At 40.3% G+C, this 16,804-nt stretch overlaps 1 protein-coding gene across 3 annotated transcripts in view; it reads left to right on the plus strand.

The window, feature by feature from the left end:
- The window catches only part of ostm1 (osteoclastogenesis associated transmembrane protein 1), a 24,024-nt gene extending 8,128 nt beyond the window's left edge, over window positions 1-15,896 (plus strand). The window contains exons 1-6 of one of the 3 annotated variants that reach the window (XM_077511502.1): window positions 10,380-11,641; window positions 11,939-12,053; window positions 12,321-12,418; window positions 12,498-12,608; window positions 14,510-14,675; window positions 15,261-15,896. In XM_077511502.1, coding sequence (XP_077367628.1) covers window positions 11,447-11,641; window positions 11,939-12,053; window positions 12,321-12,418; window positions 12,498-12,608; window positions 14,510-14,675; window positions 15,261-15,319 — 744 coding nt within the window. In that variant the 5' untranslated portion in view covers window positions 10,380-11,446 and the 3' untranslated portion in view covers window positions 15,320-15,896. Of the gene's footprint in view, window positions 1-10,379; window positions 11,804-11,938; window positions 12,054-12,320; window positions 12,419-12,497; window positions 12,609-14,509; window positions 14,676-15,260 lie in introns of those variants that run through there. The other 2 variants (XM_077511501.1, XM_077511503.1) reach the window with 2 other exon arrangements.
- The last annotated feature ends 908 nt before the right edge of the window (window positions 15,897-16,804 follow it).

Consider the following 16,804-nt stretch of genomic DNA (forward strand, 5'->3'; position numbering starts at 1 on the left):
AATCTCAAATCAAGTGCAAAATGCTCCCCATAGACGAGCGAGCGAGAGTCGGAGATGCCGGAACCCAAACCTAGGAAAAAGGACGGGCCGGCGCGACGCAGTTTGGACGCTCTGACAAATCTATTTGGGGCAAATTGTCAGTGAGAAACTTCCGCTCGAACTGCCTTGGACAAAACTGGCTGTTGGGGAGAGCAAATCCCGCTGCACGAGGGTGGGGGGGACAATGGGGGGCGAATGTGTTGATGTGCGGCCGGTGGCTGGGGAGGGACAATGGACGGATTAGTCAGTCCCCTGGCTGACTGATTTGAGATGGCTCCTCTCAGCCTCTCACCGTGGGGAGTCCCATTGTCCCGCTTCTGATTCCCACTTCTCACAAACTCCAAACAAAAGTCAATCTCTTTCTCAAGGGGTGCTGGTGGTGGCGCGAGGGGGGCGAGTATCGACCCGCGTTTCAGCTGGGGAAAGTGACTCAAAAACATGGCTTGACTCTCCGTCCGCTCTTTCCTCCGCTTCTTCATACGAGGCCCTTCCAGGCCGGCGGCGTGGCGAGAGCCGCCCGCCCGCCCGCTCACTCAAGTGCGGCAGGGGCCACCTGTTGGAGGCTTAGAGGGGCCCGGGGGTCATTAATATTAAAATATACAGAGATGCCATCACTGGCTGCTCTGAAATCGGTCTGATGTCGCCCTTGGGTTCCCCTCTCGGGATGGACTTCTGCTTTCAGTAGGTAGTGAAGAGCCGTCTTTTCTCTTTTTTTTTTCCCCCCCAACCCGTCTACCCTTTTCTCTGTGAAAAGACTCATTAACAAATTATGACAGCTGAGTAGAGGGGCTTAGCGTGTTGACACTGCAAAGACAAACACGTGAGAGCCAAGACACCAGCTTTGACTCAGGAACAGGTGCAGTCATTTGCTCATCTCACAAGATCGACAGTCCGTTGTTTTCATTCACTGCAAAACTAGTTGGTTCAAAAAATAACCCAATTATGGGTCAAATAAAGACCAACGACACTTGGGTCAATTTGACCCAACTTTTTGAGTTGATTGGTTGTTTTGTACAAACAACCCCCAAATGGGTTATTTTGTGTATTATTAAATTTTTGGGGGTAAATAAATAACCCCAAAAGTTGGGTCAAATTGACCCAAGCGTGCTTGGTTACTTTTCGACCCATATTTTTTATTAATTTTTTTTAACCCAACTGAATTTACAGTGTACAGTACAGTGGTGCCTTGAGATAAGTATTTGCGACCTAAGTTATTTATTCATTTTTTAAAATATGAGCCGTTCAATCATTCTGATGATTTGTTTCCCCTTGATTTACAAGCAACATTTTGTGATATAAGAGCATGCTGTATGGCGGGAGTGAATTTTACTTAAATACAGTAGCAGGTAGCCAAATAGAAAACAATTCTACAAAAAAGGAAGCATCAAACCATTCACTCTGAAAAGATTTGTGTTAAAAATAACTCAATTTGGATCATAAAGGGGCCGTCCAGCTACTTGTGTCAATTTGACCTAACTTCCTTGGTTGTCATGTACAAAACAACCTGATTTTATTCTTATTTTGTACACGTTAGGTTTACACACCAAAACATATAAGAATGACAACACAAGGATAAGAAGACAAGACTTACTCGTTTTACTCGCAACGAGGAGAGCAGAGTTAGTTGCCAGGTACAAGCTGTCAAAGATGCTCTGGCAATTCTCTTGCATCCTCTCTTTTTATTGGGGACTATTTCCTATCCGGTTACAAAAAAATAGCGTTGCACTACTAAGGGGTGGGAAAAGCGCAATAGTGCAACGCTGCATTATCTTAAATTAACATATCTGTCTGCTTGGATGTAAGTGTGTTGCAAATAAGCATGTGATTATCCATTAGCAATGAAAGTTCTCGTCTCGGCTTCTGCCCCAGATGGTGTGACTCATTTTAAACACAGCCACACTGTCTGCTATAGTTTATCAGAAAAAAAAAGAATTTCATTTAAAGTTCATATGAATGTAAAGCATTTTAGCAAATATATAATAACTTAGATACACTTTAAACGTAACAGTACAAAATGACCCAATATATTTTATACAAAAAAGTCAGAAAGTCTCAGGTCAAATTGAATAGAAATGTAAGGGCACTCCCAGTCCAAGTTTACTGTCAAACTAAACGTCAAACAAAGAGAATTGCCCATTTACTTAAAACACCCACTTAGCTTTAGCTTCGACTATCGAATCCCTTTATCTTAATGCTGATAAACAAATCAAAATGTTGTCGATGGGCTAATGAAGGACATCAGTGTTGCGGTGTTATGTCCTTTTATCCCCAAAAGATGGAGTAGTGCATGTAGCCAGATAACATAAGTGTTTGTTTTAAAAATCAAAAGTGACCTTTCAGCACAAAAGTTTTCTTACACAGATGATAGTGTATGTTCCAATTATTTGTTTGCACTTGGAATGCTTTTTCTCCATTTACACAACATATGCAAGCAATAATGTGAAAACACCATAATTGTCTTTAGATAATTATTTTATTAATGGCTGTCACTGGGAATCACCCAAATCACTCCCAGCACTCAAACCAGAAGTCGTTTTTCTGCTCTGCTTAGCAGTCAGTCTCGCTTTCTGACCCACTTTACCTGACGTTTGCCTGCTGCCAAGTCAGGTTCAAGGGTCACGGTCTCCAGTCGGCATGAATTATTTGTGAGACTGCTGCTTTAGGAGTCGAAGTTTTTCTCCATAGGAAACAATAAAACAACAGACACACATCCAGCTGAGATACACACTACAGTGGACGTTATTATATTTTCTGTGGAGTGGAGTCTGAACAATCCGGACGGTACTATGAAAGTAAACAATGTTAATGGAAATGGCTAGCAGTAGTGTATGATGACAAGCCCAAGCTTGGCCCAAGGGATGTTTGTTTATTGCCCAGATGAAGACATAATCATTAGGGATGTAACGATATCCAAACATCACGATACAATACGATATGAAGGTCACAATATGATAATTATCACGATATTGTGGGGGCGTTGGCGATATTTAAAAGAGATCACAATATTGTAAAAAAAGAGAGCTCCTACTTAAAAAAAAAAAAAAAGCACAATATTGTGCTTTTGTGCATAACAGCAATGCATATAAACCACCTACAATCTCTACTAACAATATTGACGCACCTATTTGCTAATGCAAGCACACATTGATCGCTTCACAAGCAAATTAGGCTCGCCATAGAAGGCCAAAACATCCCTAATGAAAATTAAATCGCACTAATAAACTAGCCACTAGAGGGTGCTAGAACTGCACAAATGGAAATCAACCTGATTTTTAAACAGATGTGTTCCTTTTAAATATTGTGAACAAAACGACGATATTGTGGCAGTTTTAATATCACGATATCACGATATTGCCCTTATCGTGACATCCCTAATAATCATACACTATTAGGAAATGTAACACCAATCCAGTCAAGAACGAGAGAAATTTACAGTGTAGCCGCTGATGTGATGGATTATGGTGGGTTAGGGTTCTGATTATGATGCATTTTACTGTATGTTTATTTTCAGATTTATGTTCAGTATATACTCTTAAGGCAAAGAGTAGTTAGCTCTTCATAGGTCATCTATTGCCACCTACGTCAATAAAAACACATTTGTTTTTTTGAATAAGTAATGCAGACATTAAGTTTTTAGTCAACTGTCAGATGTATGCGTTTTTGAAAAATAAAAATGAAAAATAAACGTAATTCTTTGTACAATTTACGTAGTTAATGTAACAAAGGACTGTTTGACCTGCACCCCTTTATGTAAAATTTATTTAAGAAACTATCTTTTCTCATAATAAAATTAAAATAAAATAATTTTACAAATTAGTTTTTCAGAATGTGAAATCACAACACAAGTTTACAGTTTTTTTTGGTTGTTTTTTTTGTGACATATCAGAGTGACTAAAAAATATTTCACTTTAGATTGTTCTTAGACCTCTTTGGATTAAAATTGTAAATTTGTTATTGTGTCTGACGGAGGTGACATAAATCAAGTTCTAAACTGAAACATGATTATTGTTTTGAAAAAATCTTTCCTACACAAAGTTATGCAAATCCAAATCATACCATGTGCATTTAAAACCTCTTTTCCATTCTCAAAAAATGAGTGATAATGTAACGTTATCATCTTAGAGATATTATTATTATTAGTATTAGTATTAATTTTTTTTTATGAACAAAAAAACCTCCAAGGAGCAAATGTCTAAACCATAAACAAAAATAAATTATATTAAAATAACTGGAACATTTCTCTGTAATTATGTAACATCATTATATATTCTTTATTTTTGGGCCACCACATTTTAAAATAATATTTTGTAAATCATAATAGGAGGCCTACAAAGCAAACTAGTGTAAATACATATTACAATTGAATTCTTCAGCTCGGTTTAGCAACGGATACAGATGTTACTTAATTTGGTTAATTGTACGTATTTCAAGTGAGTCGCTACAATATTTTGCTAGGGTTAGTTAAAAAATAAATAAATAAATAAATTAAAATAGTCATATTGAAAGCAGCAGGGTCCTTGAATAAAAACAGCCAATTTAGGGCAGAGTGCCACTTGTTGGCCTCATATTCACCCATTTCCCCATCCTTAAATTCCCTCAAAGTTGGAGATGCTGACAATTCCCCAGTGCCCAGATGCTGTCCTTTGGCCCCGTGGCCCCCTTCAACCCACAGCTATCATTCATAACCTGGGAGAGAAAAGAGGTGGGACAAGGATGGGGGGGGGGGAGAGCAACACGGCAGCTTATTTGGAAGACTTCCTTTATTGGAACATGTGCAAGCAGTTCACGCACAAAGGACTTAAATAGGATATTTTCTGTTCCCTATAGTTGCTTTCCCCTTTTAAGTGCCGAGGCAAGAAAAAAGTAAGTTTACAACTGCCTCCTCAATGGGGGCTCTTCACTCGCAGGTTGCGGGGACCTGAGTGACCTGGGAAAGTTAATTAGGAGGCGAACAAAGAGCGAGCCGCAGCAGAATGCCTCGCCTCTCCTCCAGCCAAAGATGTCATCCATTAATTAGGAAAATCTTTAAGGTGGCCTCATTGAATTTACAGAAAGCCCCGTGGTTGGCGGGCAACAGTTTTTTGATCAGGCCCCGACTCAAACAATGCCTTTCTGGGGGTTCAGAAAGAAGAAGGAGGAGGAGGTGCTGAAGAAGAGAGGGGAAACGTATGGGGCTGGCGTACAGTTTAATGGTGGGCCGGCTGTCGATTGTGACAGCTCAGATTCACATGGGGGTGGGGGGCATAGTTAGGGGATGATGTCATGCAAAGGCAACCTGGGGGCTTGGGAAGTAGGAGGGTGGCGGAGGGAGAGAGAGCGCGGACCACTCAAAGTTAACATGCCTGCATCTGGGCGAAATCCGCCCCAAGCTCACAGAGGATTTTTCCAAACTAACCCCACCACCTCATTGACAAATCATGGCTAATGCTAATGCTAACAAAACAAATGTTTACTCCTCATGCGACCTGGCCCACCTCACGCACCTGTTGCTTTTGATTACAGGATATGCTTATTATGAGTGAGTTTCGTCTCACACCAAACGGCGATGACCTGTGGAGTTCCCCACAGGTCAATCCTAGGACCCCTATCATTTAATATGTACATGCATTATGTATTATACATGCATTATATGCCGTAATGCCAGTTTGGAAGGGCGCCCACATGATGCATGTTTGAGATAGTATGTGCAGGAATCCCGTCATGTCAGTGCCTCCCATGGGATGTGACACCCCCCCATCCCAAACCCATCCATCCCCTCCTGGGGGACTAATTTGAGGGGCGGGCCGACGTGTTTTGTAGCCTGCCAGAAACAATCACCCCCGAGGCCCATTAAGTTTACAGCGCGTCTTGCTTTCATTGCCGTGTCACTGCCAGTGGAAGGGTTATTTATGGGGGTGTCGCAGTCATTTCTTCAGTTACATTTGACGGCGTAAAGGATAAAATGCCAAATTGTTGTTTTGTGTAAACAGGAGCATATTTAATATTTATTTTCTTTTTAGGAAAGTGCATCATCAGTTTATGGAATGAATTAAGATTTTCATTATTACTAAAAATAACATTAAAAATGGCTTTGACTCCATCTAAAAAGCTCGGAAATATGCTATTTAAAGGGAAACTTCACTTTAGACCATTATAGCAATAATTAAAAAATGTATATTTTGTCTTTAATTAATTTTATACTTTCATTATTTTTCACGTACAATTAGTACCTTTAAAAACACATTTTTCCACTTGCTGTTGACTGAAAATGACATCACAAGGGCTCAGGTAACCAATCACAGCTCAGCTTGTGAATATCACATGACCAAACCTAGAAAAGAGGTGAGCTGTGATTGGTTACCTGAGCCCTTGTGATGTCATTTTCAGTCAAAAGCAAGTTGCAAAATGTGTTTTTAAAGGTACTAATTGTACATGATAAATAATGAAAATATCAAATTTATTATAGGCAAAATATTCATGTTTGACTGCCAAAAATGGCTAAATAAGTAAAGTATCCTTTTAAATGGTGCAGAAATCTGCATATGTTGAATTCAATTTTTATTATTATTATTTGGTTATGCATGATGTCTGCTAGCCAGAAATTGAGCTACACTGTGTTTGTTTACATATTAGATTATTTTATAGAATTGTTACACTGCTTGCGTCTTGACCACTCGCTGTTATTCATTTTGTGTTATTTTTTTGTGTGTGTTGATCAGGGACACATATAACAAGTTTTTACTCTTTTATTTTAAAGAGTGAAATAATTTTTGAATTGAAACAAAAGATGTGGATAGAAATGTTTAATATTCTGTTATAATTCATTATCATTATTATACAGAAGTCATAGTTATTGACAGGGGCGGTGCACCTGTGAGGGATGTGGGTGCCATAACCACCAAATTTTTTGGACCCCTAAGGCCTGTTTATTTGTTTACTTATTTTTAAATAACATTGTGGCCCGGTCACGTGTTGTTGTTTTTTTTAAATATATGAGACAGGCTGAGAAAAGTGCTCGAAAGCACCCCAATGTGGATAACAACTTTATTGAACGATCATTCAACCCCACCCCGGCCGTCACCCCCCCCACGGGCTCCATCCCGGCCCACCCGTCCTCCCCTGTTCTGTTTGGGCACTGGAGGTTGTCGCTGGTGGTTTATGTTCAGTTCAGTGGAGCTGAAAGAAGTCACCTTCGCGTCTTGTTATGGAACAAGACGTCCGGGCTTCTCGGGAGCCACGAGAGGTGTTCTGGGGTTGAGTGGGGGGAGAGCAAGCGGGGACCGTCCCGTCCGGGGCGACCAGCAGTGAGGAAGTCAAAGCGACTTTTGTGTGTCTGCGGTCGGCTGCGTGTTTGGTAATTATCCCCCCCCCTTCGCGCTGTACGAGAACCGGGGCTCTTCTAGGAGAGGCTCGACCCAAGTGACCCACAGAAGAGTGCACAACACTCCGTCAACAGCCTGATTGGAGGTGACACAGTCAGTGCGTGAACACTGTTGCAGTGGTGACCAAGGTTTTTCTAGTTAATGAAAACTAACAAAATAACAAACTAAAATTCAAAAAACAACTTCAATTCACGAAGTAAATGCTTTTTAAGAAACGAAAACTAACTGAAACTTTATTTTATGTTTACAAAATTAAAACTAACTGTCCTTCGTTTTAGTCTTTGGTAATTAATACATGAGCCTTTGTGGATAATTTTAAAAGTGATTTTAATTATATATTTTTTTCCAATATTATTAACCGGAATAAGGACGTTTGAAAGTGTGTCACACAGAAGTGACGTCATCTAGCAGCAGCCAATAGAAAAGCAGCTTCACATGATGACAATTTGTGCTTGACTTTTGGCTCCAATGGCTTGGCTAGCCTGCTTTTTCATTTAACTCAGTCGAAATGCAACGCTAGGTAAGAAATTCATTACTTTTTTAATTTTATTTTACCACGGTGTTCATATTGCACACAAGTAATACACATAAAAAAGAAAATTAATACTGAAATTAAAACTAAACTAAAATTAAACATTTAAAAACTATAAAACTAATAAAAACTAAAAGAACCACTTTAATAAACTAAACTAATTCATTATTAATTAATAATGAATTAGTTAATTGGTAATTAATTTATTCATTCAATTAGTTTTCAAGGTGGTTAATTAAGTTTGAAATAATGAAATTAAATGATTTAAAGTAAAATCAAAGTAAAGTTAAAGTAAATTAATTAACTAATTAATTAAATTAACTAAACGTAAAAAAGCAAAACTCCAAACAAAATAAAAACGAACTAAAATGAAAATTCCAAAACTATAATAACTCTAGTGGTGACAGATGTTTTCATATCTACAATCACAATAATGACCGTACAGTAAATCCGCCTATATAGACAGTTTGCGATCATGTGATCAATATCGATCAATAAAGATTTTGTACATTTTCAATTTCATTCCCACATTTAGAAAGAAAAATGTAACTTTTGGGAAAGTCCGTGACTAAATTATCAAATCTAATAAAGGTTATTTCATTGTTGAGCAGGGGTTAACTTGTCAGTAGCGCAAACAGTTAGCTTCTCTTATTCCAATTTGGGGTTTAACAAGTACACGGCCATTACAATTTACAAAGAGAATCACGTTCTTCGGAAGAATTTTCGCTGGTACATTTTTCGGAAGACCGTACCCTATGTTCTTCATATTGCGAAATGGTCTCTATGGATTGGTTCAACGTAGCATTGTGGTATTTAAAAATATACAATGTTTGATTCTGTCTTGTTTTTGTGTGTCAGTTTTAACAGTAAACTTCAACTGGGAGTTATAAAATGGCCCTTTTTTTTTTCCCCGAGGAATGCAAAAGTTGTCTAACCTGTGAAGAAAGGTCATGCAGTAGTGGAAAAAATTTTTTTGAGGACAAAGCGCATACTAGTACATGGACCTTAAGATGGATATCAACGATATCCAACACATTTTTAAACGTCTTTCTAAGCAAAATGCAATACGCAACGTTCACTGTCGCCGTGCATTTGTGGGAAGCAAAGTGAAGAGCATCCCTCGTGTCCGGTCCAACTCCTTCATTTCAACTGGAGTGAGCTTTTGAGAGAACAGAATAGGCCTGCCTTGATCTGCGTCAATTGTCATCTCGGGGCCCGGGGCCACTTCGGCAGCCAGTATAGTGAGGACGAAGTCAGGGCTTAATCCCTAGAAAAGAGGAGACTCACGGGAGAGGAGCAGAGCAACAATAACCAAGTCAAGCGTATAAAATGAAAGCGAAATCTCTATTATCACTCCCCGCGATTCCCAGCAAAGTGGTGAAAATCAGGGTTAGTTTGCGATTCGAGTCAGACGCCGAGGGAAGAATATGGGGGTCCCCGCGGGTTGGGAGACTCACACGACGAAAAAGGGCGATATCGGGGAGAAAAGGGCCAAGAAGAAAGCCTCGCTCCCATCGCGACATAACCATTAAATGCAGTCTGACTTTATGTTGTATAGAGAGGGGGGTGCAAGAAAGGAGGCACAGTTCTCCGATGAAAGAATGAGGTTTTGGGCGGATTAGGGACGGCCCGAGGGATGAAGAATAACTTCTGCATAACTTTACAGCTACTTTTCTCTCCAACGCGCCAAAGAGCCAAGTTGAAGGCCACTGGAAGTTAACCTGCGCAGAGACCGGCAGAATTCACGGGTAAAGCGTTCACATGGTAAAAATATTGAAAGAAATGTGTGTTTAAACAAGAATCTAGCCATGGAGATGGCGGAATTAATGAGGTTAAATCAGTGGGTAAGCAGAAGGTTATTTGGCACCTTCAATAGATTTTGTCTCAATTTTATGTTCTTTCAGGTTTTCTTGGTAGACGGTCTTATAAACAAAGTACGGTAACATTTTCCTTTTTTTATGTTTGTGGAGTTCGTCCCTTACAGAAAAACGTAATACAGTGCTTAACTTTTGTGTGGTTTCCCTCTAAATTCCCCTAAGAAGGTGTTGACCGGCTTATACGGGCATGAGCACGAGCCGGCCATTCTCGGGAGTGATTTTCCACACAACAGAAAACAGAATACAGTCTACATTTGCCGTAGAATACGTCAGATTATGAATGCTGGTCATTTTTAGTATAATTTGCTGGGCTCTTTTTCTGGCGTACTGTGCGTAAAAATCAAGAGAAAGTTCACCAGTTTGAGCCTGGCTATGTATAGTCCCTGAAGAGCTCTCATCATCATCATCATCATCATGTATTTGATCAGCCTAATTGGTGATTTTTGTCCTCTTGGTTCCATTATCTAGCACATGCTAATGAATGCCGGCATCTGACAATAACGGTCATCTCCGGTAATGATATGCCGATTTTTTTCCTTTTTTTTTTTTTTTTTTTTTTTTTTTTTTACTTGGTGCACTCCTGATTAGAGCGGCAGCGGAAGAGAGGCAAATAACGTTGTAATCAGGATGAACCCGACCACTGCCTTATCTGTCATAATATCCAAGTTACTACTTTAATCTGAATGAGAGTGATGGTCGTGCTTCCGAGTGGACTTTGCATGTTTTTCCGTAGGCCTCACTTTTGGCAAAGATAAAGGAATGATGCCACGTCTGAGCAATTAGTTGGCACATAGAAGAGTTAATGAGCTGCTCTCGCCGTCGTGTGCAGCATTTCGGGAGGATAGACCCCTGTATTTACCACTCGGCTGGCACACGGCCATTAGAATAGGCGGACGGTGCAAGCGTGCGTCCTCTTCCCCCTTATTTTCATTAGGCCCCGATGACTGCAGAATTGATGCGGCCTGAGACTTATCAAAAGCTACTAATTTCACATTAGCGGCCATTGACTGCCGCGGCTTGATTCGAGGGCTTTGTGACAATTATCACAATCAGCGTGGGAGGCCAAAGCGTTTACGCTGACTGTGATTATTTGATGCAATGGTGTATCAGTGAAGATGGATTGTCTGTCTGTCTATCTATCTATCTCGATGAATGGATAGATGATGGGCGAGTGGATAGATCATTTGACTGATATGATATATGTAGTTGATGGATATATATAGATAGATGACAGATTGATAATTAATACACACATGGATTGACGAAGTGTGAGATTGTATTTTGATAAAACATTTAATTTTACCTTGAAATTACACAAAAAATAACAGATATGGACATTCGTAGCAAATGGCAATCATATTAAGCTTTTAAAAAAAAATAAAATCAAAAGTCAGCTTTACTCATTGCTGTACACTAGTATTGTACAAAATAGTTTAAAAATAAATGTAAAAAAAAAAAAAATAGTACTCCTATTATGATTCTCACTGTATTTGTTATATGTAAAATACTGCCGGTGGCTTTCTTATTGAGATCTCGCGAGATTTCCATCAGTCACATGATACTGCTCAACACAAACCCGGAAGTCATGGTTTGTCCGAGGTGGACGAACATACCCGGACGCATTTAAGCTGTCAAACATGCCTCTTAAATACCCAAACTTGTTTTTAACCGCGTGGGTGCTGTATAGTTGCGCTTTCGCGTCATGCGAAGGAGCTAACGTCACACTTTACGCTTCGGCTGCGGTCGAGTCGCCCGTTTTCAAGCCGGCGACGGCGGCGGAGGACTCTCCCGCCCCTCTCAGCCTGCTGTCTGCCTTCCCGGACGACTTGGAGGTGAGCGACTACTGCGGCGAGCTGCTGCGCCTTTTTGGCCAGCGCTATGTGGCTTATGTCAACTGCCTGGTTACGTCCGCGCGGCCGGTTAAAGTTTGCCAAAACTGCTTCGGCGCTTACGGCAACCTGGTGACCACCTTCACGAACATCTCCTCAGACCAGGTACCACAACAACGTTGACTTTGGAGCCGTGTGTGTCTCACGAGTCACGAAAGTCTTGTGATGTTTTCTTCCTTGCAGCTGGTTTATTTATGGGGACAACGCTAAACCTTGTTTTTTGGTGCTCAATGTATTTAGTTGGGTCCTGGCAATGAGAGCTGCAGGGACAGTCTTCTGCGCAGTGACCGTCTCATGGTGGTTTATCTGCTCTTCAGCAACCTGAATGACATGTGGACCAAATCCGCTTGTGACAGTAAGTGCATGGAAACACTTAATTGGGCATCTACTGTACATGCAGTAGGAGTCACTTCTCCTATGGTGATGAATCATCTGACTTTTAGAGACCAGGCATGTGACTTTTATCAGTTCTGCTCTGTAGTCTTCATTGTTTGCCAATCAGATAACTTTTGAATATGTCTCCTGTCTCTTGTTGCGCATTTTCGTTTCCTCTATCGATGTTGCTGTCATTAATACATTTTGAAAACATGTCATTGCTGGTGCTTCCCCCCCCCTGATGTAGACTGCATAAATGATGGTTTCCAGAGCCTCACTGATGACACACTGTACTTCATCTCCACTCTCAACCAAACTCTCACCTGCTTTGATAGATTCCAACAGGTACTCACTTGTTTATTTTGCAGTTACAGATTCACACTCAGAAACTGAATTTCTGTCCCCTTTTGCCATGTCTCCACAGGGTAACCACACAGAGCTTTGTAGAAATTGTAAGAGTGCATATAAGAGCCTCAATGAGCTATACAGTGGCATGGAGAAGAATGACACGATGTGTATTGACATAGAGGATGGGGTACGTACGCCAGGGAATGTTGGAAAAAGTGTACTGTATGACTGCATTTACTTGTTTTCGTGACAGGTGGTCTGTAATTAAAATACACAACAAACGGAGTTTCATAACGGATTGGTCAATAATTTAAGTATTAAAGCCACTTCAGGTGCCACATTTTCCTCAAATAGTGTCCTCAAGTATCTGTTATTCTGAGAGATATTCTGTGTATGACTTGCAAATGTATTAGCCACCATAGGAACAGAGCTGTATCATAAACCAAAGAGCCCCTCTACTTTATTTCCTCAAATAATGTCCAATAATTCACAATAGACTCCATTTAATTGCCAGTTTCATCATCCACTTAAAGAGGAAGTCAAGCTTAAACATTTCTTGACAATATGTTATATGCGACCTCACTAGTCTATACCTGACATTCTGATTAATATTACATTTGTGGAATATGAGTTGAGGAGTAAAATCCAGCCGCGGGGCGGACATTTTGCGACTCGTCGACTGAAGATGACATCACTGTTTATTAGTGTGATGTCATTTTCACTCAACATTATTTGGCAAAATGGCTGCCTTCTGATATTGATAAAAAACTGCTGGATTTTGCTACTTAACTCATATTCCACTAAAGCCATATTAACCAGAATACCGCCTAGTTGGGCTGCATAGAGCATATTGTCAAGATTTTTTTTTTTTTCTGGGTTGACTTCCGCTTTAGTAGCTAATAATATGCAGTACAGTACAGTAAATCATATGTTCTTTTATGTTGATTGACTATTGTTTTATTTGTATAAAAAAATTGATGCCCAATGTTATAAAATGTATTTCTACAAATTACTTACACAATAGCCCGCATAGACATCTGATACTCTTGGTAACCCCCCACAGTATATGCAAATTACCTTCTTAGCTCATTTTACACTAATAATGTGCAATATAATGTAGAGAACAGTGTCGTTATTGGAGTGGAAAATGAAGTTAACCGGTGTTTGCAAAACAATAAGAATAAGTTTTTTTTTTTTTTTTTTTTTTTTTTTTTTAAATTCTAAATAACATCTGTGCTAACGTTTAGCAAACACATTCATGCACTTCATCCATCCATCCATTCTCTTGACCGCTTATTCCTCACAAGGGTCGCGGGGGCTGCTGGCGCCTATCTCAGCTGGCTCTGGGCAGTAGGCAGGGGACACCCTGGACTGGTTGCCAACCAATCGCAGGGCACACAGAGACGAACAACCATCCACACTCACACGCACACCCTAGGGACAATTCGGAGCGCCCAATTAACCTGCCATGCATGTCTTTGGAATGTGGGAGGAGACCGGAGTACCCGGAGAAGACCCACGCGGGCACGGGGAGAACATGCAAACTCCACCCAGGAAGGTCCGAGCCTGGACTCGAACCGGAGACCTCAGAACTGGGAAGCGGACGTGCTAACCGCTCGACTACCGTGCCGCCATGCACTTCACAAATGACAAATGTCAGTTTTTATTTGCCGCACCAAAACACAGCATCTATGCCTTCCTGCTACTTTAAATGGGCATCCCTGCGCTATTATACTAATTACGCCCCGAGAAAGTTGCTGTCGTGACAGGCCAAACAATCAAACTGCACAAAGGTGTTTTTTTTTTTTTTAGCCTTGGGATTTGGATGCGATTAACATTTCCCAAAGTCTTAGCTCTTTTTTGCTGTTTGTTGCACATTCGGGCGGAGTGTAAGCTGACGGCAGCATTACTGTCTTCACTTTTAATTCCAGTGTTGTGACTTTTAAGTGTCAGTGCATGTCGTTTGCATGATCTTGCTGATTACACATGTTACATTTCCAAACTGAGTAACGCAAAGCTGGGCGGACTTATTAGCGATATTGTGTCATCGTCGCCAGCGCTTATGTTGGCACTCTGCCTCGTTCTCAGATGAACATGACCCGCAGGCTGTGGAGTAAAAACTTCAAATGTTCCTTCCCCCGGGAGGAGACGGTGCCTGTCATCGCCGTGTCCGCCTTCATGCTTTTTCTGCCCATCATCTTCTACTTGAGCAGCTTCCTTCACTCGGAACAAAAGAAACGCAAGCTCATACACCGTAAGTAACCCGCTTAATTCCCCCATTGTTGCATGCACATATTTTGACAGGGGTTTTGAGGGCTCTTTGTGGGCTGCTAAAGGGGGCTTGGTGTACTTGGAGTTGAGGACAAAATTATAACTGCAGAGCTTCCTTTAAAGATAAGATTTGGTTTTGTAATAGTCATTGAAGGGCAAATTCAACTTATTACGATGTACAGTAGTAGATTGCCGCTTAAAAAAAAGAAAAAAAGTGGGCTAATGGGTTAGCATTTTAGCGGCCTGCTACATTGTCATTTGATGACACCCACGTCACTCACCAGGCTAAGCCCCGCCTTTTAAAGCTATACACACTCAAAGCCACAGATACTACAGTGGAACGTGAGGATGGGGCCAAAAATAATACCTGCAACTCAAATGCACATAATTGTTTTTAATAATGCCAAATGAGTCTCTATCCGATTACTCGAATTAAGGCTGGGAATCGATAACATACTCTATTCACGAAATATTCAATAGCATCACCCTTACTTTTAATATGAATAAAAATGAAACCACACACAAAGCAATGATGATTGTCCTCTTCTTTTTTCTCCTTTTATTGCAGCCAAGAGAGCAAAGTCGTACGCCTCCAGTCTGGTGAACATTCAGGACAAGCAGAGCTGATGGCAGACGCCACTGAGGCGTTCAAGTTTTGCACATTTTGGAGGTTTGTGGTAAACTGCGGTTCTTCCACTCACAAGGCTGAATTCACCCGTCAGTATTTCGAGGACGCACATTAATTTAATGTCAAACACACTGGAGTTATCAATGTACATATTTGACTTTGGTTCAACGATATACCATCACTTTGTCCTTAATTTTCATTAGACTTTTTTTTTCTTTTTTTTTTTTTTTTTGCAGTTGTAACCGGATATATTAACATTAAATTAAGATGTTTTGACTTTTAACGGTGTCAGTCGCCATTTATTATTTTTATTTTTTGGATGGGCCTCAACAAATCCTACAACTCCAGTTTTACTAAGCATGTCTATCCTGGTACTGCATATATTTCCGAGGTCCCCAACAAGACATCCTGGAATGTTCCCCCTTCTCTGTGAGTAAAACTTGAAGCAACTACGATAACATTCAAGCACATGCACGAGGTAAGCATCACTGAAGGGCTCAACTCTGATCTACTGCATGCTGTGCTAACTCAGTTGATTTAAAAATAAATAAATAAATAAAAATTGGATCCATGCTTCCGAATAGTAATATTAATTACATAGTTGCACATGCTGCTGCACAAACATCCTTGTGGTTTTGTGTGAATGTGTGTACTCAAATGTGAGTGTGTGCCAGTTATTGATGGAGAAATGGGTTTTTATGTCTTTAATGCAAGCCCAGGAAAAAGGCACATACAAAAAAGGGAAGTATGGTACTCCATGTCCATTAGTGGTGACGCGTGTTGTATCTGTCACATGAAGAGGGTGCACATCACTGGCTGTGTTGGCTAAATACAAACACACGCATAAGTCATGAGAGCACTCTGAATCCTGCTTCGAAAATCAGTCTTCTGTGAATGCATCAACCTTTTAGAGTTCTTACTTTTTCTTACTTCTAATGCTTCGTTTCATTCATTTCCTGTTCTTTTTTTTTTTTTTTTTGCGCACCTTAGTTTGCGCAAATGCTTTTTGCTCATGCTTTATTTTACATACGTTGTGCAAAGGAGTAACTAGAACACAATTTAGCAACAAGGAATATGATAAAAATTTAATGTGCTTGTGGGGACTGGTGACAAGTTGGAATTTACAATGAACAAAATGGCCTGGAGTCCACGAGTTGCTTCACGTTCCAAATACCAGTTGCTCTGAATTTGACAAGAAAAATGTACTGTTACCAAACAGCTAACATGAAACACTGATGCCACCCAGTGGCAGAAAATGACCAACACAAATCTATGGCTCTGCAAAAATTTATAATTTTTTTTTACTAATATTACTGTGGCATACTGAGCCACATATAGTAGTTGAATAAAACTTTTCGTTTGCAATACTGTATTATACTGCCTCCTAGTGGCCAAGTTGTGCACACCAGAAGGAACTGCAATAACTTAATCATGATGCACCTTAGTAAAATAGTTAATTTGTGTCCCTTCCTGCAGCATCCAAT

This window comes from Festucalex cinctus, chromosome 21, assembly GCF_051991245.1.
Source record: "Festucalex cinctus isolate MCC-2025b chromosome 21, RoL_Fcin_1.0, whole genome shotgun sequence".
NCBI classification, from domain to species: Eukaryota; Metazoa; Chordata; class Actinopteri; order Syngnathiformes; family Syngnathidae; genus Festucalex; species Festucalex cinctus.